We start from the raw sequence: 24,326 nt of genomic DNA, 5'->3' as shown, positions 1-24,326 counted from the left end.
TCCTAGGGAAATCAGGTTCAGTCCTGCTCCAAGAAAGTGAGTATACGCCTAGAGAAAATGAAGGAGATAATACAGAACATACAGATAATAATTCTCCCAGAAGGAGATAATACAGAACATACAGATAATAATTACACCCAGGCCAGGCTGTGTAAGATGAACCTCAGGGTAAGATGGGTGAGTGATGCTGTTGTACACCACAACAATACAAAGACTCTGACTTCAGAAGGCTGAAAATGATTCCTCTCTTTTTGGGATGTGTCTCCCTTATATTCTATTCTACACAGACCGGTTCAACTGGTGAAAGAAAGACAAACCTCTTGAATCACATTGGTCAGACCAGAGGGACATCAAGAAGAAGTCCCTCCTAGGGAAAGAATGTAAACCAAGTTTACAGTTACCAAAACATGTCTCTCGTTTACAGAAAATTCCTTGGGAAAAGAATTTCAGAAAACAGAAACATCTTGGGCACAAACCAGGGCTATAGGTGAGAACCTAATGCTGGTTGTCAGCCCATCTACCCACCTCCTGCCTCTCACCTTGGGCACATCCCTTCACCTTCCTCTTCCCTCCAGCTGCTCCACCACAAAGCTGAGCACAACCGAGGACCAACACTCCCCCCTCTACCTCCGCAGCAGCTCTCACAGCTGAGGGCACCCCGAGGGCCGTCCAGCCCCGTCAGCAGCAGCTGGGGACACTCACTCTGCCGTGAACTCGTTGGTGCCCACGGGGATGCAGTACACGAACTGCATGGCGCTCCAGAGCCGGTGGAACTCCACGCACTCGTCCACGTGCATGACGCCGTTGGTGGGGGGCGGTCCACGCCAGATGGGGTCCTGCAGGTAGCTCCGGATGCGGGTCAGGATCACCTCGAACATGGAGAGCCCGCAGCACAGCCGCTCCTTGGTCAGCAGGTCCCCCTCCCGGGCGATGGCGATTTGCTGAGGACAGGGACACCAGTGAGGAGGGGACCCCACGCCCGCCGGGGGTAACGCTGCCTGGTCTCTCCCCGCCTCGTGGGAGGCCCCAACCTTACCTCTGGTGGCTGCACTTCCCACCAGAGAATACTCATCCCTCTCCAACAGGAGGATTTAACATCGTGCTCCGCTCTGTTGCACCGACCTCAGTAACTTTTGGAGCAGCTATGTACGTCAGAACGCCAGAGCTGAAGGCAAGGCTCTGACCAGAAATACTGATCCTTAATTCTGCCTGCGTGCTGTTCTGCCCTGTTAGTGCTACTCAGCGTTTCGTTTCATGATTTTCATTTAATGATTCATTTCGTGGGTTTCGTCTCATGATTTCTGCAGATTATGAAGATGAAACGGGAGAGAACAGGGACATTTTGCTTCCCAGGACATTGCCATCATCTCTTCAAAATGCAGATAGCCTATGGCTTTCTTGATTTCTTTTGTAGTTAGGCTTAGAAAGCTCTGAGGAAGATGAGAAGCCACTGCAAACTTGATACTGAAAAATCTGTGGTTTATAAGAAAGCCAAATAATTTTCTCCCAGATGTGGAAGCTTTACAGGTGTGGATAAGTTCTGTGGCATCCCCGCTCAGATTTAGATATACAAATCTGGAATAGCTCCACTGGATGAAGTTATTTTGGCTTTTACACTAGAGTAAATTTAAAAGAGAATTAACTTCCTTTCAGCCCATTGCTCCCCAAGAGGCCAAAAGAAAAAAAAAGGTGAGGATTTAAAACAAGCGAGCAGGACTTTCCCCCAAGCTCACTGAGTGGTGCAAGCATGGGGGCCTCAGTGCCCTGGTATCCTCTCAGCTGCCCCATTCCCTGCTGTTCCAGTGGCAGGACTGACTCCTCTTGGCTGTGCTACCAAAAATGACTCATGAAATGGGAGCTGAGTGCTGTCAGAGCCGTGCCTGTGGCTGTGGGAGGCTCTGGCTCTGCCCTGCTCACCTCAGCAGAGGAGTGAACAGGCACACAGAACAAGGGCGACACTGACTGAGACCCTGCCTATCCCAGAGGACTTCCTGGAGCTTTAAGCAGTTTTTAAGCATTTGCTCCACTTCCAGCAGTCCCTGCAATGCCCATAAAAATGTTATCCCAATCAGTCACCAGGGGGACTTGCAGCAGCTGGGACAAAGGGCAGGCACATGTCCTGGCCAGACATTAGGAACATGAATTATGCTTGGTTTACTTGGGTCCTCTTCATTCCACTCTGAAAAATGCATGAATGTGCCTGCACATCCCCATTTCTGATTATCAATTTATGCTGCCTGTAACCTCAAGCATTATTAATTTGGTTGTTCTTGAAATCAGAAGCGTTTCAATTCTTGCTTGTGCCACAATTTCAAGGATGTTCTGGGGACCTCACCTCAGTTAGCTGAACACTAGTTCAACTAAAAGCAAATATCAAGGGAAAGCTGTCATCATGTGCAGAGGCCACATTTGGTCTGGGATCCCCCGACCTGTTAAAAGCAGGAATGGTATCACTCATTCCATGGCACACACCTGCACGTGTCTGCCTGGCAAGTAAAGGTTTATTTTATCCAGATTTTTAGGTAAAGGCTGTACACTGTCCCTCTCCTCACCTGCTCCAAGCTGTTATGGGCACAGACCTGCACACACTGGTCTATCATGGCAAAATGAGGGCACAGTAGAAACACAGCCATTTCAAATATAAATTATTTGTTAGCATTACTGTTTGCTAAAACATAGTGATAAAAGGGATACTTTTGAGAACAAACTTCTCCAGTGATCTTAATACACAATTTCTGAAGAAATCTTAATTTATAAAGGAATGCATCTGGCTTTCAGTGTACGTAGTGCCACTCAGTTATGCACATTCACAGACAGATTTTGGTTCTAAAATTCATCACACTAAGACCAGTCTTTGATACAGGACTACCATCCTAGGGTAGATACCTTAACATGGGGAAAGCAGCTGGAGAATTGTTGATTCTGTATGCAGAGCTGCCTCACAGCCTGGGCTCCCACTGATTTCTAAGATCAGGAGAGGAAGGATGCTCTCAAGGCAAATTGTCACAGGATGCCACTGTGCTGACTCAATTATTCCTTCTGTCTTCAGAAGCAAAGGCTCTGATTATTTCCAGGGAATAAACCAGACTGATCAAGCCCTTTTAAAAACCCCTTACTAAATACCTTTATGGTCAGCATTAAAAGGGAGAGGATTCCTTTAATGAATCACTTTGACCCCCCTGGTTTTTTATAAATGGTCCATCAAACAGCTGCTTCTGGATTTCCAGTGCAAAGTAATTATTTACAACAATCATTGGCAGTTTTCCTGCCATTGCACAAATCCAGTTTTGGTTTTCCAGTTTTTGAACCTCTTTTGCAGCCTGTTTACTGGTGAACTTGTCAGAACCCTACCCCAAACCTGCAAAAACCAATAGATCCCCACTATAACACACATGGGGCCACCTTTTGGGAGAGGCATCAGGCAGGCAATTTCAGCTTAGATTCTGGACAATTGCTACAAGGCATTTATGCATTCTGCAGGAAAAATCCTGTATAGCCTGTGTCCAAAACTGCATTTCCAAAATGCGTGTCCAAAACTGCATAAAAGGAGCAAGCTTAGAAGCTATGGAGGCACCTATAGAAAGCAATTCTTGTGTTCCTTTACATCTGAGCTCAAAAAAACCAAAAAAATCTGTTACCCAAGTGTACCTGTGTGATGGATATGGGAACAATTTACAGAAAAAGAACTTCCTAGTGGGACATGAAATATCTTTTGTTTTCATCACCATTATAACTACAGCAGAGATAAGCAACAAGTGGACTCTAATAGCAGAATTCAATGATGATTTTGCATGGAAAGAAGGAGAGATAGAAAGACCAACACAAAGACACAAAAACACAGAGGTGAATTCTTTTTCTCGAGTGTCTCCTTTAAAAGGAAGTGTCTACAGAGTAAGACAAAGTTCTCAGTTATCCAGCCACTTTCTCTGTTTCAGATGATTTCCAATGATGCAAAGTTCAAAATGTCCTTGATCCATGAGAAAAAAAATACAGGAACAAGTATCAACCACTTTCTGCCTGCCATAGATCTGTCACCTCCTACACCAGCTGAGTGTTTGTTCCATTCCCTCATCAGTACATTACAGGAAAAGGGTGTTGATTCATTTGATACTTTGAAAGATTTTTATCCCATCAACCCAAGTAAATGGGCACTTGAAGTTTGATTATTACTATCAAGGGAGTTCAAATTTTGCCCATTACACTGCTCAGTCTTATGGAGATATTTTAAAGAGTACTGAGTGTCTGCACAAAAGATCTTTCCCAAGCTGAGACCCACGTCAAGAAGATACTTAAATGGAGCCGTAATTTTAAGCATGTGCTGAAGCTCTAAGCATGTGCTAGGAGGGAAACCATTCTCAGATGTATTCCTTGACAGGGATGAGCTTAAATGGACCACACTGCAGTCCTAAAATGGGATCTCCAAAAGTGATGGCAATTGATTGTTAGGACAGCCCTGGAAAGATTCTCCTCAAACCACTCCAGCAATTTCCCCATCTTTTTAAAGTGGAGAAGAAGAGGGTTTTGGAGTTGTTCTGATTCAGAACTGGCTTCTAGCACACTAGCCTTACAGCTCCCTGCCAGCTCTCCTGACTGGAGGCAGCAAACACATCTCTGGACCAGTTCACAAATTTCCCTTCAGAGCATTTGCTGGGGCAAGGATTCGGATTTGCTCATCCAATTGATGCTTCAGGGGGGAAAAAAAAAATCAATCAATCAATAAAAAAAAAAAAAGGATCACTTTTCCCAAGGCCAAGCAGGCCGTGTGGGGACTGCTACGAGTTTCCAACAGCCATCCCTTCCAAAGCAATCCTTACCTGCGGAGTGCCCAGCCTCTCTATTAGGGGAACCAGGTGGAGTGGGGCATACTTGGCTTCGAGACGCTTCATGCGCACCTCCAAGCGTTCTCCTTCTGTCAAGCGAGCAGCAAACAGTGAAATGAGAGGAGGAAGTGGAGACCCGCGACTTTCCAGCTCAGAGCTGCCCCCCAGCAACCATCCGAGGAGACTGTGGGATCAGGGAGCCAAACCACAGCAATGAGGGGCCGGTGATGCAGAGAAGGGAGGGATGGGCGAGTGCAGACTCAGCAGCAGCTTTATCACACATGTCCAAAGCGTGTCCCTGTTACCGAGCACTCCTGTTGAGATGGACATTTCATGCTGTCACTCTCCAGAGAGGCTGTGAAATGCCTTCCAAACCTTAAGGGAACCCCCAAACTGCCTGAGGTTTCGGGTCATAACTGCGCTACAGGAAATGCACCCCTGGCTTTTGTCTGCACCTGACGTTTGGCTGTATCCACTGATCTTTTTGGAGGGGGAAGCAGGGTCAGAGCTAACCCTCAGCAGAGATGGGAGAGAAAACAGCCTCTGGGCAGAGACCTCTGAGTCTGCCCACTGCTTCCCTCTCAGCTTCTTACCTTTGATGTAGACCCTGGGCAAAATATTTTGGAAGGGAGCAGCATGCAGCAAATCACAAACTTCTTCCTGGGACTGAGGCAGGAAGAAAGAAAGATAAAGTAAGTTAAAAAATACCTATGGGGGAGAGTGAATGGCTCAGGAGCCTGGGCAACACTACAACAGTTCACACCTACAGCACCTATTCAGATCCAACCCAGCTCAGTAGTAACTCCAGTGGTTTGAACCTAAATGATCTAAAACTGGAAGTGACACTTCAGCTTCAATCAGGAAGTTTCCCTAACTCCAGTAAGTTACTTCCTGCCTGTACAAGGCCAGACCTTTATACAGATTTTCTGTCCTACTTACTAGCCCTGAAAGTAAGAGGGGATAAAGAATATGGAAGTTTCTGTTTCATCTTACTCTGAATAAATTTCTGCAGCCTGTTCTTTAAGAGAGTGCCCAGGTGGAAATTACCCTTTGGCTTAGTTATTTTAGGAAGTGTACATGAAAAATACACTGACATGTGGCTCTTCTGCAAATGGGTACATCATAACCGGTCTGAAATGATTTGGTTGTTGGTGTGGTGTTCTCAGCCAGGGCCTATCAGAATCCCAGTGGTGCAGGCACCAGGAAGAATAAAACAGAAGTCCAGAGAGGAATAACACCATGAGATGCCACCTGAGGGGATGCATGCCAATGCACTTGAGAAAAAAATAATCCCAAACACAGATGCACAAGGAGGAGAAACCTAGAAATAGGCAGGTGGAGACTGAGGAGCGATGGCCGACAGTACATTGTACACGAGTCTGCAATGGGAAACAGCAGCGAGGAAACCAAAGCTGTTCAACACAGAGGCATCGTGTCACGACAAGGCACCAGCCTGCTCCTACAACAGCCTGTCCTAGGACATGCTTTCGGTTCTGAGCTCACTGGAGAGAGATGTAGACACACTGGGAAGCAGATCATGACAGCGCAGCAGGAGGTGCCCAGGGCTGGATGGAATGACCGGGCTGGGCCAGTTTGGGATGCAGGGGTGGATACCACCCCTCCAGCCAGCAGGACAGTGGAGCATGGAGCTGCAGGAGGCTGCACTGGCGCATGGATGCTGGGATGAGAGCAAGTTTGTGGGAGTGCAGTTTGTGACACAGTGCTGGAGGGACAGGAACAGTCTGGGGCCCCTCCATGGGCACAGAGGTGCTGATGCTAAAGGAGTGGGCCTGTCACCTTGGTCATTTTGTTTGCAAAATACTGTTCATTCCTAGGTGAATGTTCTTCCACTGCTGTTTTCCTCTAATAAAGTGAGCATTTTCAGCCATTTGCAGCCTGCATTCACCTCATATCTGTCCCAAAATTAGTCATGTTATTAACAGACCTCTTCCCCAAGGCCCATTAACCGAGAGTTCAAACTCTGCTTAGAAATTTCATCCCAAGCAACCCCTCATTCTTCAAACTTAAACAGTAAAATGGGGGTAAAATGCAGCAGACTGGACATCTGCATCAGAGCCATTTTTGCCAGCAAATACCACCAGCCTTAGATCACTCAGACAGCTCTGAAGGTAATTGCAGTATAAAAGCAATTCTTCCTGCTGCACAAGAGCTCCATTAGAGGGAAAATCTTGTTCTGTGATGGCTCTGTGCATCTGACATCCTCCAGCAAGTGGGAGTCAGAGCCCACTGCATGCAAAATGGCTTTGTGTTCTGAGTCTGTTACTGGGAGGAAAAACAGAGGATCTAAAAGGGAGAGACTTTGTCTGGCACAGAAAATAGGCAGATATGGACTTTGATGGGCAGCCTTCCATAAAGGATCCCCACATTCCCACCATCTTTATCTTCTGCTATTCTAAAATGCCAGTACACTGCTGATGTACAGTTCCTGGGACTGAAGGAACATTTCTGCATTGAAATGAAGGATTTCTAAAGAACCACCATGTCCCTTGAGTGTCCCATTAAAGATGTGACAGGAAAGGCAAATGCAGTACATCCAGCAGAAAACCCAACACTGAGAACAGCAGAAAGCACTGACAAAGCCACAAAAGGAAGAGAAACTGCCAGAATATAGTTGGCAACTCTGGTCATTCTATAAAATTCTGTAAAAGCCAAGCTGCTGGGTGATACACATCTCTTGTTCTCTTCATCTTATGCAACCACTGCTCACTGAATGTGTTTGATACACTATATCAAGAATCAAACCTCTCAAGGTCTGGAGTTAAAATGCAAAGGCAAGGGCAGAAATATCCATTTTGAGGACATGCAGAGACTTTTAAAAAGTTTCCTCTGTGCTCTATGGCCAGATAAAACTTGGAATCTTTGAACTTTCTTATGGCTTTGCTCTGAACAAAACTCCTGGTTTTGCTTGAAAATCCTGTCTTATGCTGGGGAAGTAATTTTGAAACACTTCTGGAAAAACTGAAACAACCCTGCCCAAACGACATTACGACACAGTATGCACATTTAATGTACAATTGTGTTGTTGAGTACTCCTCAGCTGGCTCTGGGCCAAATTATGAGACTAAATTCATTGCTTGGTGAATTTGTTATGTGAAAAACTAGAAGCTAAGAAGATGAGTGGCACTCAGCCACAGCTTTTGCCCCACACCAGAGAGGGCATCACATGAGCTGGGAGGCTGAGAGACTTGTGCACATGTAAAACTCCTGTGCAGGGGGCAATAGCAAGTTGTTACTCCAGCCAGATTTTCAGTGAAGTTGTCATAGGACATATAGCATCAGCAGGTTTCCTTCCTGTTGGATTGCTTTATCCATTTCACCATTACAATCCATCAGGTTGTTTCCATTGCACTGGCACCCCAAAAGAGCAGATGGATCAAATCTACTTCTCACTGTACAAATGTGTATACATAAAAGTATTGATCCCTGCCCCAGAGAGCTTACAATCTAGAAATTATCTCCAGTTGGTGTTATTTCTAAGCAGGACAAACAAGGGGCAGAGCTTTGGGTCCAAGAATGAAACCTGGATTTTCCAGTATTCAGATTCAGCCATCCCAGAGGCCTGACCGAGTGCCAGGGCACACCATCCCCAAAGACTCCACCAACACAGCCCCAGAGAGACTCTGAGAACACGAGAAGCTGGAAAGGAGCATTTCTTAAACTCTTCTGCTGGAGAACCCATTTGCACTTCTACTCTTGAGCTGGAAATTTCGGGTACGATGTTGGTGTGGGGGTTTTGCCTTACCAAAGCCTGCTCGATAAGGAGGCAGAAGAGAATGGCATTGCCCACTTCTCTGAGGCTCTGGAACACGTCAGTCTTCAGCTCTGCATACTCAATGATGTCCTTCAGCTGATGGTGGAAAAACTCCAGGATTCCTTAAAAGAGAAGGAAGGGCAGTCAGAAAGAGACTGGAATCACTTCCTGGTAATTTGGATAAAAAAGATGATCAGTGTCTGGTATTTCCTTAATCACAAATTGCAGCTGCTAAATGGAGACACAGAGACTGGCATTGGGAAGAACTAATATGCAGTGTCTTATCCTGCTTTCAGTTAGCCTTGGGAAATAGGGAGTAAGTCATATAAACTCCCTGGATTTCTTCATCAGAGGAGGAAAGAGGTTCCAGACTGTGATGGATGAGTTGGTGCTGGCTCATGTACAGCAGCTACAGTTTCTGACTGCAGCCACGCTGCAAAAAAACTCTTCACCAGCTAAGCAGAGCATTTAAAAAAACACCAGTGAACTCACAAAAGCTTACAGAATCCTGAAAACATAAGAGAGGCTACCAGAAGAGATTCCCTTATCAGCCATCTATGTCTTCAAATGGAAATTTCCAGCAGATTTCCTGGAAAGGTTTCCTACACCTGTTCCGGTGTCGACAGCAGAGCAGCTGAAAGTGTCCCAGCAAACCTGGCTGCAAGTGGCACTGGCAGGACAGGTGCCCAGCCTGGATTAACCATGAGTGTGAGTAAATGTTGCAGCAGCACGTGGCTGAGCTCCTGCTCACAGATCCATCTGCAGCACCCACCTGGAGAGCCATATTCATGTCTTGGCAGGCGGCAGATCTTGGGCATTACTTCAATCAGAGTCTTCACATACTGCAGGATAGTGCCTTGGAGCTGTTGGAGACAAAGGGAGGTTAAACTGGAATGCCAGTCTCCTGGCACTGGTTTTCAAAGAGGCTGCTTGTGGATGGGCCCACAACTGACAGCACAGGATGAAACTTCAGCTGGAGCCTGAGAAGAACTTGCTTAATTTGGATTTCACTCAAATAAGAAATTCAGGCCAAGTGTATGGAGTCAGAGTGCTTTTACAGCTTCCTCCCAAGGAATAAATCCCAGCTGCATGGATTTTCGACTTCAAAATACAGCTTGCTGTGTTTGCATTGTTTGCAGCTGAAATCCAAAACAAGGCTCAGTCTCAGATGCAGCTGGACTTGTGCTTCTAACCCAAAAAGCATTTCACCAGAGCTGCCAAAGGACTCACTCCCTAGCACAGGAAATGCTCCTTCCACCTGAGGAATGATCACTGGATATACAAGAGTTTAATAAAGAATTTATGTCCATGTAGAGTGAGTTTCTGCAGATCTGATGTTTTGGACACAGATGGATCAGAGCAGAGCACACTGCTTAGTTTAAAGCCCTTGCTGTCATTTGGAGCTATACACCTGCACCCTGTGGACACATTATGAGAGATAATGCACTGAAGTCCATTTAGTCAACCATCAAATCTTTGTGCTGAATGCTGTCTGATCCTGCTGGAAACCCTCCATCATCCCACAGGAATCGCTGGGATTCCCCCATCAGTGGAAATGGCTCCAAGTGTTCCAGTGTGGATCAGGAGACACGAAGGTGCCCCGACGCCAACACCCCGATCCCAAAGCCCACACTGCCTATCCTGCACCCATCCAGGCTTTGGGGTTTCTCCATCACCAGGGCCAGGCTCAGAATTACCAGGCTCTTGACGATCTTCAGCAGCTCCTCCATGACCACAGCAATGCCTTGGTAGCCCAGGAGGCGACAGATGGTCTTGAAATGAGGCGGCCCCACGAAGTTGCGGTAGGAGCTGTAGATGTGGCTGTAGGCAATGTTGAGGGGCTGGGGAAGTGGAAACACAGTGACAGTCAGACAGGGCCATCGACCAGACCTCTAATTCTCTTATCACACTATGATGTTCCATCACTATAAATAATTTTTAAGGAGGAGGAGAAATGATAATATCGATGGCCATTCTCACTTCTGCCTCTCGTAGGAGAAGAGACTGCTTTTCTTCCTATGTGCTCAGATACACTCTAACCTCAACACCGTCATGTCATAAGGTTTTATTATCCTCCAATTTATTATCTTCCTATTTATTATCCTCCTACGTAGCAACACCACTTTCCTTTCCAAGGTAATTTGCTCTCCTATAAATTCCCCATGAAATGTATCAGTTCAGTGGCCCTTTGCCTCTTCAAAATCAAATTCTTCTCTACTAAAATGACAAGTTTTATATACATCTCAGCAGACAGATTTTTTTTTTTCCCTATGAGCACTTGCTTTAAAAGAGGCTTATTAAGAAAAGCAGGAACTGAAGCAACGGGATTTAAGAGCAGATGGAAAAGACAAAAGAAAAGATCCTTTTTGCACCCTGCAAAGTTTTACATCAGCCTCAACTTAACAGACATTCCATGGGTCTGTGACAAGGGTAAGAATCTGACATTGGTCTAGGGAGACTGGTGCCCAGGACACTGCCCCAAAAAATTCTTAGCAGCAGAGAACAGAAAGTGATTTCCAGGAATGTACTTTATCAGTGTCATCTTGAAAACAAGGAAATTGCTGCAACATTTCATCACTGGAAGATTTACAGGATCCATTTGGTGTGAGGCAAGGAGATGTAGGGGGAATTAATTCCCTTGTGTGTTCTGCAGAGAAAAAGTACTGAGAATCAGATTTAGCTGAGACACCACATGCTCAGAGAGGGCTCTGCAATGGGAGTGTTGGCATCACAACTCAGCCCAGCAGAGGGGCTGCACTCTCCCCTCATGGCATCTCCACTTCAGCCTCAGTGAACAGCAAAAAAGCTATCCTGGAAAAGATCTTGGCACATAGATAGTGGCCTCTTCCAGCAAAACACAGATTAACCCTGGGCTCTTGCTTACCTAAAGGTAAAACAGAGATAAGGAAACAAATTCGACTGAATCCCAAATGCCTCCCTGTGGGTATTGCAGACTCCACTCTACAGGGATCCCCTTTCCTGCCAGTAATGGAGCCAAGGGAGAGGTGGGAGGAAGGCACTGAGTGAAAGGGAACAGGGGCTAGAGCAGCAGAACATCTTTGCTCCATCACTGCTGCAGTACCCTCAGCTGGAGGCTCCCGTCATCCTCCACTCCTGACTCACTCCACAGGATTTACTTCTAACACATCATCTGAGCTGCTAATGGGTTACAAAGTCATTTGCTAAAAATTGTTATCTTCTTTTGCTCTCAGCTATAGAATTTCACCAATGTACTGAGCATGCTTTCACAGACTTGTCAATTACTTTAATCAATTAATTGTCCCTCATTTTGTCACAGCCTTACTGATCTGGTCTGGCAGGTTGTTACCTGCTGTAATTCCTAGGTGCTCTTTGAACCAGCAGAAATAAGGCGCAGATAGAAAGTCTCTCATTTTCTGTGAAATGTAATTTCACCTCTTGTTCCTGGTAGGTGCAAATAGCCCTGAAACACTATTAAGTGCAGAAAGACCACCTTGGAGGCTCATTCACAATAAGCAAGAACTTTCTCTCCCATTAAAACTTAAAAAAAAAAAGGTCCCTGAGTATGTGTCAGAGTTAGGAATTATTTAGGCAGACAGAAGCCTACTTTCAAAGTTCCTTAGATACCAGCTCTTAAGAGAATTGAGCACCCTGCTCAGGCTTCTGTCTGCATCCTCAGATAACCAGGTCTTTAAAAATCTGGTAGAAACAGACCCAAAGCCACTGGTTATTCACCCCAATACAGTTGAAAAACTGCAATGCGTTTTTTTTGAAAAGTGTTTCTGTTTGAACACCAGGTAATGCCCAACCTGGAATATTTGCCAAATCAATCTGAGAGGGAAGTCAGTGCTCCAGGGCCCCAGCCCAGCCATTGTCCAGCAGCTTTTGTTGCTTTAACTTTTGCAAGGCACTGTCCCAGCCCCAGGTGTCCCCAGAAAATGAGTGGTGATCATTGCAGGGGTGATCCAAGTGGCCCAGAAATGGCTGCTTACACCTTCCTTCCATACCCCTCTGTAGGCTCCTTTACCCCGTTACTTCCCCAGGCTTAGCACACTGGGGCTCATCCTGGCCTGGGGGAATAAAAAATTCCTTATTTTAGTGGGTTCATGAATCCACATTCATTTCTGGAGGCCTCTTTGCTATTCCATGGCCAGGGGACTCCTGTCTGTGCATGTGCCTTGCTCCCCTGAGATGGGATACCACCAATGGTACCAGTTGTGGTGCATCTCATCAGGTTTTTCCTACCAAAGGGCTGATATTTGGCTGTACAGACAGCCAGCAGCTGGTGCTGCTGCACAGCCCCCAGTTCACAGCACTCCCTCACTCCTCAATGGGATAAAGGGGCTGGAGAGCAGCTCCCAGCCAGCTTCTCCCTTGAGTGGGGGGATCTCAGCAATTAGCCTGATTGGGACAAGACACATTTTAGGATGTGCACTGGCTGCAGATGAGCAGGATGATTCATGCCTGCCTGTCTGCAGGATGAGGTGTGTTCATGGAGCTCTCTGCAGAGCACTAACAGCAGGCTCACATCTAATAATAATGCTCTGCCAGCAATTAAAAATATAACTCCATTTAAGGGCGAGATACACAGCTTGGGGTAAAGACTGTAGGATGTAAAAAATGACACCAGTGGGTATTTTAAGCCAAAGCAGCTGAAGGCACAAGCTGGCTGCAGAGCACAGCACAGCACAGCTCACTCCCCCACACTGGGTGGCTGCTTCTGACCCCTCAGAGAACCAAAGCAAAAGCTGACCCTGAGCCTTCCTGGGAGCAGCAGCTGCTGGAGACACTGGGGAGGGTTGGCCCATCCTTGGTTTAGGGCCAAATGGACAGGTTTTGGGGATAGGAGGCTGGGATTTGCAGTATGAGGCAGAGCTCCCAGTGTCCTACAGAGCCCTCAATGTACCCAGGTCTCAGGGACAGCCATCTGTAACTGTGAGTGTGTGGGCAAGGTCCCAGCGTTGCTTCAGGAGCTCAGGAGGTTACCAGCAATGCTCTGGAGAAGCTTTAGCAACAAATGAAGCAAATCAAACCCCAGTTCTATTTCCATGTCTTTGACCTTATTGCTGGCCATCACTCAGACCTGTCTAAGCTCACCTGAGGAAAGGCAGAGAGCGCTTTATCTGATAAAACTGAACAGAGAGAGATTAATAGATAGGACTGACTGCTACAGAATTCCCTTGGAAAGATGAAGAGCTAATGAAAGAGCAATATACTCGGAGCCAAAAAAAGAACTTGCACACAGCCCAAGACAAGTCAGGGCTTCCAGCCAACCTAATTTCAGTGCAACAGCTGAGAGTGTCTTAGAAAGTGGAATGAGTAACTCCAGACTCAGCATCAACATTTCTGGGAAAGTTCCTCTCGAGCACATTTTGGGTTTAGAGAGGAGCAAGTCTTGTTCAGAGCCTCTCCCCACCAGGCCCATCTGTCCCCTCCTGGCCACAGGCTCGACCTGCCTCCCTGAACAGCACAGGCACTGGCTTTGCCTCTCCCTCCTGCCCTCTCACCAGACTGACAGGGGACATCCCCAAGCTGTCTACATCCCCAAGTCAGAGGCATTCAAAGAAGAGTGGGGCTTAATCCCATGTAGCTCAGCAGGAGATCAAAGTCTTTGAAAACACAATTCCTACTCTCATCATGCAGTTTAGAAAATATTAAAAATACTGGAAATTGCAGCACCATCAGGGATCAAAATGCACTGCTTATGGCTCTAACATAAATCAGTAGTTTAAGTGTGCAAGAAATCACAGAACTGAAGAAAAAGTCCCTGAGTCAATGGGTACTCCAGTCCAGGATCCCAGATTTTACACCATGTGCCAATGTGTCTGTAACCCCAGACCCTGCTGGGGTTCAGGGATAGTTTTGCTGAGGGACTATGGATACAGGAAAAAAAAAGAACAAAACCAAATAAGCCAGCAAAAAAACCACACCTACCTGGTTTGTTTTTTCCTGCCTTGGAGACTCACACTTCTCCCAGGCAGAAGCTTTTAGGGATAACATACCTAAATCACACAAAGATGCCCATCCTTTCCTATTGGTTGCCATGGTGAGAGATGACGGAGCCCGAGCTGGGTATAAATGAGGGAGTGCTCAGGGGAAGGGATTTAGCAGGAGCAGGAGGGAGGTGAGTGCTGGCAAGGCACTGCCTGAGGCCACTCTGTCACCAGAGTCACCACCACGGGGCCACCGCCGACCTGGCTGGAGGTAAGTGCTGGCTCTGGGAGGGCTCAGCGTGGGCACACACAGCCTCATGCAGGAACAGATCAGCAGTCATTAGGATGAGCTTATTCTTGAGTGAATTAAAGGAAAGTTAGTTATTGTTAGAGAGAGGAGAAAAAGGAAAGAATAAACCAGCTCAACGGAACGGAGGTGCTGCTCTGAGCACTCGCTGGCTGGGAGAGAGAACCTTGCAGCAGGGCTCAGAGAGCACTTCGGGGATCTAAAGGAGTAATGTGCTCAAGAAATTTGTGGCTGCTGCTGAACAGCCACAGAGCTCAGAGAGTATTAAAAAAACTACTGGACATGCACCATCAGGGATCATAATCTACTACTCACTGGCTCTGGCACAAGTCAGTTTAAATGTTTAAATTTGCGAGGTGGGCAGTGTATTTTTCTGTCTTTGTTTTTGTTATTCATGTATTTATGTTTCCCTAACGGCACTGCTTTTATATTTCACCAACCTACAGACTTCACATTTAAGATCTTGTTATTACCCTACTGTTATCACCCTGCAACGTGAGATGCTACAGGAACAGAAAGAGTTTATACTTTATTAAGCAAGGAAGATACAGAAAACGCAGCGACAACTTAGAACAGTGAACTAACCATTATGGAGCTTTCTAAATGATATTTAGGCTTAAAATCTAAGTATCTGTTGACTGGCAGCTGCACAAACCAAGCTGGATCTAGTTTAATATCACTTTATGTTAATTACACTTGCAGTACCCTTTTTATTTTGTGTGAAACAAAAAGCTAAAAATGCTTCTGATACAAAGAAAGCAATCAGAGAGATTTTGTAAAAAATCTAACTGGAGCAATATAACCTGTGCTCCAGCTGGATGTTTTTGTTATGAAGCAGAGTGATACAATAGTGTAGGCAAGAGCAGGATTTGCCTGTTGTAATTGTAGCATGTAACCTGAGAGAGGCAGGATAGTCCTGAGTCGAGGCTAAAGGAGAGTAAAAGCCAGTGCAAAGACTTCACCGATGTCAGTGTCCTTTGAGCCCTGAATCAGAAAACTGAGCCTCTCCCCGCATCTGCTTTCAGGGACACCATGAACATCGAAGTGCACAACATCACCTACACCAGCGCCACGGTGTCCTGGGCCAGCAGCAGCCCCTGCCCAGAGAACTACTACCACGTCATGTACCGCCCCAACTGGAACAGCGTCTTCGCCGGGTACCTGCGGCAGAACTTCCACCGCGAGGAGCGCGTCCGGCACCCGCTCAGCTCCCTGGTGCTGCACCGCCTCACGCCCTCCACCATCTACGTCCTCTGCATCACCTGCAAGAACTCCTACCCCTCCAGCAACCACTGCACCACCTTCCACACCCTGGACAAAATCCCCCTGGTTTTCGGCGGCTCCAAGCACGAGCCCACCACGTCCATGTGGATGGTGAGCAGCCTGCTGCTCCTCTGTTTCCTCGCCCTGCTGGCCTACGGCTGCCTGCAGTTCTGGTCTGCACGGTGCCACCGGGAACACGGGATGAAGCACCCCGACAGCAGCCCTGAAGAGGTGGTGGAAGGAAGCAGCTCACCAGAGGAGCTACTGAGTGATGGACTGAGAGAGGAGCTCCTGGAAGTGCCCATGACCACTGTGCTAATGAGGAGCTCCAGTTTCATGAAGGAGAGCCCGTATAACTCCCCTCACTGCTTTTTTTCCTATAAAAACAGCGATGATAAAAGGGCCATCTTGCCACAGCATGGCCTTCAATGAAAGCAGAAGAAAAGAAAATCTTGCTTAGAGGTTTGTTTTGTCCTGCTCTTTCCCAGCTCTTGCCAAAAGGACTGTCTGTGTGTCCATGGCAGCTGTCTGTCCCAGGGTAGAACACGAGGCATAGACATTGGTCACAGGAAGAAAGATTTTCATCAGGTGATACAAATACTCTCCTTTGCTGAGGATTTTTGAAAAAGAAACCAAGTTAGCTCTCTGGGAACAGCCAGGCTTGGCAGACTGTAGTGTCATTAGCTCACGTGCATCCGTGTTGTAGGTTCACTTCAGAGTCATCAATCAATGTGCACAAGAGATAAACTCCACTCAAGCAGTTTCACACTTGAGTGCCCCTCCACTAGCATCACATCCCAAGCCCTTGTAACGCCTGTATAAACAGTCATTGCAGCCTGAGAAAAAAGCTTTTTGTCAGTATTAAGTAGTGCACACACAAGTATTTTAGTAATTCCCATTTTGAGCAGAAAATGGGATTCCTGAAGTGGCACCTTCCTTGGGGAGCATCACTGCATCAAAGCACCAACTTGCTCACTTCCCTGTGCATTTAGATGGAGGTGACTCAGTCTCAGTGCCAACACCAAGCAAGAGCAGTGCTGACATCCCTTAACATGGGCATTTTACGGAGAAGAATATGGAAAAGCAACAGCAACAGCACACTGAATGTGCTTCTTGCATGGCCAATTGGTTGCACACAGCAATGTGACCCCGCTCATTCTCACCCACCACTCTGTTAATGAACTAATCCTTGCATTTCTTTCTCTTCCTAAATAAATATTTCCAACACCCACCGCTGCTGGCTGTTGTGGCTCATTTACTGACCTTGGAGCCGTAGAGGTAATAGGGCTGGACGTTGGCTGGCTTGTCCCGCTGGGGCTCCTGTGTGAAGGGGATTGCTGTCCTCACAAACCTGCGGCGAGCACGGGAGATGGGGAGGGAAGTGGTGAGAGCCTAGTTAACAGCACACACAGGGCATGGTCTGGGGTTACCTGCAGCTGCAGGCTAGTTAGAATTCATCACTTCAGCTACCCTAGCAGGAATGCAAAATCCTGCCGCAATCTGCTGTTGGTGTAAAATCTACTAAAAGAGAGATTTCGTCTCATTTTTGGCAGGTAAGAAAGCACTATCTGAGCAGCTACCAGAGGTCTCCTGCTGAGTAAAACAACCCTCAGCCACTTCAATCACTGTCTAACTGCTGCTTGAATTTGTTACTAACATTTTCAATAACTAAGGAACACGGTGGGCTTCAACTTCATTTTAAGAGTACCTGCTGCACCCACAGGGAGCACAAACCTCGCCACAAGGCACGTCAATTTTACGTGGCAGGTTTGCCATCCTGGAAAGCAAAGCAGGGTCTCCAGGTGGCTTTGCTTTCCCTCCTCACCTGTTGGTGGACCCGTTGTAGCAGTAGTTGGGCAGGAAGTCGAAGTTGAGCTCCCAGAAGACGTGCAGGGTGATGCGCCCATAGGGCGCGGACACGTTGTGGTTGGCCTCGCGGAACATGGCATCGAAGCTGTCCAGGGTCATGTGCTTGCACAGCAGCCTGTGAGTCAGGCGATTGATTTCCAAGAGCCACTCCAGCTCCTGCAGCACATAAAGCAGCAGAAAATGCAACGTATTACAACAGATACAGCTGATTTAATTGCCAGGGGAATGGTTTTTTATCCACACGCATGCAGAACTAAAGACATCAATTTAACTCAGCGGCCAAGGCCAATTGCACTTCCACTCAGGGGGGTCCTGGTCCAGTATTTTGTGAACCTGCAGGAAGCAAAATTAATTTCTTCCCCACTGAGCACTGGCTGGCTTTCACCTCAGAATCCTCCGAAGGTGGAAACTGGTAATTTTACACTACTTGACTCCGATGCTCCTGTAACATACCAAAGACAGCAAATCCTGTACACACACGAACAATGTCACAGCCCCCTTCATCCAGCTGGGAATTAAAGCCAAGATTTCCTTCTTCCAATTTACAGGACTCTCTTACACGAGCTCTGCAAAGTCTAATTGCTGACTGTCACCTTATGACTACACAGATACTTAATGGTCTGATAATAATGCAATTGAAGCTGCGTAAACAGAAATAGTAAAAGAGCCAGCAGCATAAAGGAAGATACATGAGTGGTTGAAACCTGCTGCAGGGGAACTCAAAACAGAAGACAGTTGACTGTGCACCCACAGCAGTGTATTTGTCTCCCTGCTCATACTCAGAGTCAATAAAAGTTCTCACCACGATGGATGTCAGGTCCTCGCTCTCGAAGCGGCTGATGGCCTGGTCTAACGACTTGTACATGGCTGCAGAGATGCGCTGGGTAATGAGCCTGTTCAGGTCGATTGATCTGCCCAGCAACTGGCAAAAGAAGAGATTTGCATGCTGTGTACTGATGGGAAAAAGTGTTTTATTTTTTAGTCAACACACAAATTAAAACCAAACCTCAAAGTCTGCTTAAACATGAAAGTGGTGGCACAAACGCCTTGGCCGAGTGTAGATTACTTAAGAAGGAATGAGGGAAACATGGAGCACAACTAATTTTTGTGTTGCAAACAGGTTCAACTCTTCTCAGTCCAGAGCCAATCTCAACTAGGATTTCCTCCACCACCAAAAGGATAACAGGCCAGGAGTGATGAGCACTGGAGCCTGCTGCTTGCACTGTACCTGGACGTGCCTCTGCTTGAGCAGTGTTTCGTAGCGGTTGGATGGTGGGTACGGAATGATCACCCCGTAATTCTTGCACTCAGCCCGGAAACGTTTGTCCAGTAAAACACTGAAAAAGGGAAGCAGCGTCAGGAAAATAGAAATGGACTCTATCAGCTTCTCTGTGCCTCTTTCCAGAGCTGGTTTTGCCCTTCTTTTAATCTTGGCTCTGAATGTCAAGAAATCTCTGCACACCAAATCACAGAACAGTGGCTGTTATCTTGGGGACTGCCCTGCTTGTCATTTGTAGCTAAAACATTCAAAAAGATTAAAAATTTTGCTGAAAGATATCAGTGCCAGGTACTGGCTGGTTCCCCTGGTGCGCTCCCTCCTTGAAGATCTGCTGTGGGAGCATTTGGTTGGTGATGGTGATTGTCCTCCTTTTCTAAGGCCAAATGTGGCCTAGAGACAGAACTAGAAGTCACATGGCAGACTTGGTTCACCTTTGGGGCCATGAGAAGAAGACTCTCACTAGATTTCATGCATGTCCTTTAAATTGGTAAGGAGGATATGCTGCAAAGGTTCTGTCTCCCCAAAGGGAGAACAAATCCTGCTGCTTTACTAGGGTGAGGACAAGTGCATATTCCTGTTTTGTAGAGATGGGACCAGTCCTCTGCCTGGTCAGACACAAATAGAAGTCAAGCAAGGACGTTCCTGTGATAAGCTCAGTTTGCCTTTCTGCTGCTCTCACAAACTGGACTCTGACAGCTACTTCGGATGCCAATTATTTTTTTTTTTCGCTTTTAACTGTGTCTCCTTAATTAATTTTCCCCATCTACACCGTTCTGCTGTGGACAGCCAGCTCTGGGGAACAGGGATGATCTATGTTTTGTCTGCTTGCAGTGGCTGCTCCCTGAGGGGAACCTTTTGGTTAACAGCAAATTGGATGCAGTGATATCATCAGTCACCATCAGCAGTCAAGCTCTCCTACCTGCCAGCCATTGCTTTGTAATAGGCAAAGATCTGATCTGCCAGCTTGTACACAAATTGATCAAAGCACAAATTCACCTGGGGGAGAAAAAACAAGACTTAGTGAGGGTGTCACCAGCACAGAACAGCTCCTTCCTACGCATGCAAGATCAATACAACCCAACACAGATCTCTCATTTAACACAAACATGTATTAAAGGTCACACTACCTAAAAAACCACACTGCAGCTCTCAAAATGCTGAAGGTAAGCAGAAAATTGTAGTTGCATTTCTCTCTTTATAGTTTCTGCATGTTCTTACAGGTCCTGGTCCCCCACCCTCAATCATCCTTCCCTCTCAGGGAATTTCTCATTTTCCTCTGATGTCTCAAACCCTCTGCTCATCAAACTCTGCCGTGTCCCCAGTGTTTGACAGCTTTTGCCTTCCATGGCTCCTTACAGGTACAGCTGAGCTGAAGCCCTTAATCAGGAGAGTCTGTAGGGTCTCTGGAAATGCTGATCTTTCTGAAAACTTCTCAGTCTTATGGGATATTTCTTTCAGGAGAAAGGTACCTATAATGAACTGCTGGGTCAAATAGAGCAGCGCGACCCCACTGAGTATTGTATTTTTCCATACAATAAAGATGATGACAACTTACTTCAGCTTCAATTTCATCATACAGGAACTGCTTTTTGAACTTGGTCAAAGCATAGTATGCACTGTCATTGTACAGGTCCAAGGGGTACAGCACATACCTGAGGGCAAGAACACAGACCACATATAAAATTAACTTTGGAGCTTTTCAGCATAAAGCATAAAATATCAGCAGCCAGTGCATGCTGTGCCCTGCCTGATGCAAAAAAAAAAAAAAAAAAAAAGGCTTTTCTCTGACTTCATGCCAATCACTGCCACTCCCTGCAGCCTCTCAAATAGTCCCTCTATCCCTGAGTTCTGCAGGAATCAGCTGTAACCAACCTGGAGGTGAGTTAATTATGAATTGTTCAACCAACACTTGCTTCTTCTCTGCCCTTAAAAAATCTTTCACCCTGCCCTCACTTCAGAGAGTGCTCTGACAATGCCCATGCAACAAAAACACAAGTTTTCCTAATGAGGAAGACATTATGAAGATGATTACGCTCGCAGAACAGCAATTCCTCTCATCATTTATCCCACATATAAAAAATAAAGTTGAGGTGGCTTAGCCCGTGCCCACCCCCTTTGGTGACACATCTGTCTCAGTGCTGTGTGCAGGTGACAGTGCCAGCGTGTCCTGCCCACATCCCAACAGTTGCCAGCTGCTGTTTACGACACATAAAGAAGTGCCAGTGCCAGGAAGTCGCCCCTGTGTCTGCTAATGAGGTGTTCACACAGCACCATGTGACAGCTGATCCAGGAACATCTATTTACCTCCCACGTCAAAAAGATTGCTCACCACCAGCCTATCCTTCTTCCTGAACAAAACCCCAAACCCCAGCACGTGCACAGGCCCAACGGAGCCCATCTGCTCTTACTCCATCATGGAGGGTTCTTTGGTTTCCAGAATGTGGTCTGTGAGGATCCAGGGCATGGACATCTCGATGGGGAACTGGATGCGGCGGCCCATGGTCAGCTCCAGGAAGAACTCCCGGAACCAGAGCTGGGACAGGTCACAGCACTGCTGCAGAGCCTCTGGAATGCAGAGAGGACACATGTTACCCCCACGTTACTCCCCTGGGCATGACACAGGAGGCAGCTGCTGCAGCCTTGCTTTTGGGTATGGAACATTTTTCTAGGATGCCTCTGCTTTCAAACCCAGACCGTGTCCACACTGCCTGAGCACTTGGTGATGCAAGAAGGAAGGGATCACCCCTTTTGCTCTAGAGGGTCAGGGAGAACACTCGAATGGCTCAGAGTTATTCTGGAAGGCTTTTTCTGTGTCCAGTGACTCAGTTTGTTTGGACAGAAGGAAAGTCCAGTCCTAGAAAATAAACTACCACCTGCAGCTATTTGCTCTTGCTGACAGCCCTGTTCACATAATGACTACTACACAGAAGCATGCCTGAAGCAGGCAGAAGTGGGACATCTGGGAAAAATCAAGGAATATCTTCTGCATAGGTCAACGAGGAGCAAAGCTGATCTGCCCCTGCCTTTCTGAGCATGCAAGGGCTGGGTTCAAGCCTCCCCCTGCCATAACCTCACCACTGATGTTGAGAAGGTGGGTGAAGAAGAAGGACTGCTTGTGGAACTCCTCAATGGCCAAGACTATTGGACCATCCAAGCTGCTCCTCAGAGTCTTCTTCGAGCCACTCTTGTCTGCTATGAGGGACTCCAGCATGGTCCGCACCATGTAAAGCTTTGGGAAAAAGGTGACACACAGTTACCACTCTCCAGACACCATCACACACAGCCTTGGTGTTCTGGGAGCAAAGGAGCAACACTTCTCCAAGGTGGTGACCACCTTATGCATATATAAGCCACTATCAGAAATAGAGAGCTAGAGATAATTAAACTTCTAAAAGAAGAGCCTTTGGGAATTATACAACAAATTAGGCATGAGAGCAACATTTAACACACAACAGCATGAAGACTTTGTGGAACAGAACAACAGCTACTAATCCACAGGGTGGGAGACTCCTACATGGCTCTAAGACCATTAATTCCCCACACAGGAGACAGACCCTCACATACCTGTGTACTCGATGGTCCTACGGCTCGTCGTGGGACTTTAATATCAAATCCACCTTTGGGATCCTTCTCACCTCTCAGGCAAGGATCGTTTGGAGGCTCTCGACCTCCCTCCCAGTCACAGATCGTCTTCCGAATTGCCTGAAGGACACTGGAGTGGGGGCAGAGGGAAAGCAGTGCTTAAGCCTGATTTCACTCCAAGATGAAAATACCTATGGCTGTGCACATACGACAGGAAAGGTCCCTGAGGTGGGGTCACACACAGCTGGGATTGCTGGGATGATGCCCAGAAGTTACCTCTGGAGGAGCTGCTGGCCAAGGACTGTCAGCAAGTGTAACACTAATAAACACACGGGGTTTGCACTGCATTCAGGGACAGACTGACCTGATCAGAACATTCTTCTTCTTCCTGACAGCCTGTCGGAGAGGCTCCCTCAGGGTCACCTGGGCAAAGTCCTGCAGGGCTGCGTAGATGGTGTTGCGGATGGCCTGGTTGAAGACACTCTCCATCCTCCCCATCAGCACTTGCAGCCCTTTGATCATGGCAATCACCTGAAGAAAAAGTGAAACCCAGATGTATTTGCCTTTCTTCCGTTGTGTGAAGAGGGCTGTAAATCCAGCACTGAGAGAATTCGGGACTGAATTAATTCTACTCAAGTAACATAGGCCTGGAAATCAGGCAGCTAATTTTTGGGTGTTAGCTGCTTTACAGGTCACAAGAAGCTGAGGAAAGCATTTATACCATCAGTTTCTTGCAAATGGCTCCTGTCCCTTGTTTCTACTCCTGATACCACAAAAACCCAGGAAACTGCACATGCTCCAGCTTGCACAGAGCTGCACCTGCACAGGGCACAGCCTTCCCTGCCCAAGAGCACAGTGGAGGGACCCATAGGGCAGCACCCAAACCACCCTGGGCTGTGTAAGGCAGGAGGAAGGTGAGGGCCTCCCAGAGCCTGGCTCAGAGGAGTGTTCCCACTGCTGACAGACAGCCAGGCTGAGAGCTGATGTGTCCTGGGGACCGGCCAAGCGTCTCTTGTGTTTGCACAGCTCCTGCTCCAGATCACAGTGCTCTGCAAACCCCCTGTTCTGTTTGTGTGGCAGCATTTTGGAAGCAGGAGGCTGCAGGAGTGACTTTCCCTGATGTCCAATAGAGCCAATGTTAGCTTGCTCCATGACAGACCCAATGCTGGCCAGGAGCAATCTGAAGGAGCAATTTAAATTTAAAATTTAAAATTTAAATTTAAAGCAAATTAAGGGATGTGGGAACCCTTAATCCCTTAACATGGGTCACAGGGATGAGGAACTGGCAGAGTATGGTGAGAACACCTTTCCATTCTCTTTCCCTGGCCTGAGGAACATGGACAGGCAGCCAGCATGGACTGGCTCTGACTCCTGTGCAAGTGGCACCTACTTCCACAAAGGCAAACTTCTCCTCACTGGTGTAGTTGTACCGGGTGGCCCTCTCATACTCTTCAGCTGTTCCTGGGCAATCCTTGTTACAGAATTTATCTGTGGGATGAACCAGCTTCCAAGAGTACTAGAA

The 24,326-nt window shown here is 47.0% G+C and overlaps 2 protein-coding genes across 3 annotated transcripts in view; one reads left to right on the top strand and one right to left on the bottom strand.

Moving 5' to 3' along the window:
- Positions 1–24,326, bottom strand: part of CYFIP2 (cytoplasmic FMR1 interacting protein 2) — a 43,537-nt gene that overhangs the window by 4,915 nt on the left and 14,296 nt on the right. For both annotated transcript variants that reach the window (XM_066329244.1, XM_066329245.1), the window contains exons 12-28: positions 24,195–24,320; positions 23,169–23,335; positions 22,787–22,934; positions 22,298–22,451; positions 21,631–21,787; positions 20,778–20,874; positions 20,142–20,218; positions 19,172–19,280; positions 18,746–18,865; positions 17,900–18,099; positions 17,338–17,425; positions 10,290–10,433; positions 9,365–9,455; positions 8,584–8,714; positions 5,414–5,486; positions 4,815–4,909; positions 703–941 (exon numbers count right to left, since the gene is read on the bottom strand). In XM_066329244.1, coding sequence (XP_066185341.1) covers positions 703–941; positions 4,815–4,909; positions 5,414–5,486; positions 8,584–8,714; positions 9,365–9,455; positions 10,290–10,433; positions 17,338–17,425; positions 17,900–18,099; positions 18,746–18,865; positions 19,172–19,280; positions 20,142–20,218; positions 20,778–20,874; positions 21,631–21,787; positions 22,298–22,451; positions 22,787–22,934; positions 23,169–23,335; positions 24,195–24,320 — 2,216 coding nt within the window. The remainder of the gene's footprint in view (positions 1–702; positions 942–4,814; positions 4,910–5,413; positions 5,487–8,583; positions 8,715–9,364; positions 9,456–10,289; positions 10,434–17,337; positions 17,426–17,899; positions 18,100–18,745; positions 18,866–19,171; positions 19,281–20,141; positions 20,219–20,777; positions 20,875–21,630; positions 21,788–22,297; positions 22,452–22,786; positions 22,935–23,168; positions 23,336–24,194; positions 24,321–24,326) is intronic.
- On the top strand, positions 14,716–16,945 carry FNDC9 (fibronectin type III domain containing 9). The gene is made up of 2 exons (XM_066329243.1): positions 14,716–14,775; positions 15,837–16,945. The coding sequence occupies exon 2, from the start codon at positions 15,844–15,846 to the stop codon at positions 16,504–16,506; it is 663 nt and encodes a 220-aa protein (XP_066185340.1). The 5' UTR covers positions 14,716–14,775; positions 15,837–15,843; the 3' UTR covers positions 16,507–16,945.

Source organism: Sylvia atricapilla, chromosome 14, assembly GCF_009819655.1.
Source record: "Sylvia atricapilla isolate bSylAtr1 chromosome 14, bSylAtr1.pri, whole genome shotgun sequence".
Classification (NCBI taxonomy): domain Eukaryota; kingdom Metazoa; phylum Chordata; class Aves; order Passeriformes; family Sylviidae; genus Sylvia; species Sylvia atricapilla.
The sequence above is the reverse complement of the archived record's forward strand: the minus strand, read 5'-3'. Positions and strand labels throughout refer to the sequence as shown.

Excerpts from the sequence above, each read along its gene's own strand:
- FNDC9 (XM_066329243.1), top strand. The coding sequence starts at position 15,844 with ATGAACATCGAAGTGCACAACATCACCTACACCAGCGCCACGGTGTCC.